Below are 497 nucleotides of genomic sequence, written 5' to 3' on the forward strand. Positions count from 1 at the left end.
GATGAGGTGTGGACAGGGTGGCCCCGGTGATGGAGCACCTGTGGGCAGGTGGCCCATCTGTGCCCATTCCAGGTTCAGGGGCACCGGGCCTCCCAGCCCACAGCGGGCACCCGGGCTCTATTTCTCTGCCACCCAATCCTGCCCCCCGTCCCAGGACCAACACGGGTCCCCACAAGTGGTTTGACCTGCGCAGGGGGAAGAGTGATGTCCAGGGGCCAGGACTTGGAGGAGTCACTGACCTCACCCCCAAAGTACCCCTGGGAGGCCCACCGTGCCCCCTTGAAGCCCAGCTCGTCCACCTTCCCAGTGCCCAAGCCAGAGACACGTTCAGCCCCTCGCCCTCTCCTCGCTGTGCCCAGCCCTGAGGCCCCGCCCTGCCCACAGCTGCCCCCACCTACAGAGCCCACGCTGTTCCCAGGCGCAGGTCGCTCGTGGCTCCTGGGGACCCTGAACACCAGTCAGGCCTCACCTGCCGCCCCTCCTGCCCTCCCCGCCCG

The 497-nt window shown here is 68.4% G+C and overlaps 1 protein-coding gene across 1 annotated transcript in view; it reads right to left on the reverse strand.

Moving 5' to 3' along the window:
• Positions 1–74: 74 nt before the first annotated feature.
• ADAMTSL2 (ADAMTS like 2) overlaps positions 75–497 on the reverse strand; it is a 27,168-nt gene continuing 26,745 nt past the window's right edge. The window contains exon 19 of the mRNA XM_006776598.2: positions 75–299. Coding sequence (XP_006776661.1) covers positions 75–299 — 225 coding nt within the window. The remainder of the gene's footprint in view (positions 300–497) is intronic.

This window comes from Myotis davidii, unplaced genomic scaffold (assembly GCF_000327345.1).
Source record: "Myotis davidii unplaced genomic scaffold, ASM32734v1 scaffold609, whole genome shotgun sequence".
NCBI lineage: Eukaryota > Metazoa > Chordata > Mammalia > Chiroptera > Vespertilionidae > Myotis > Myotis davidii.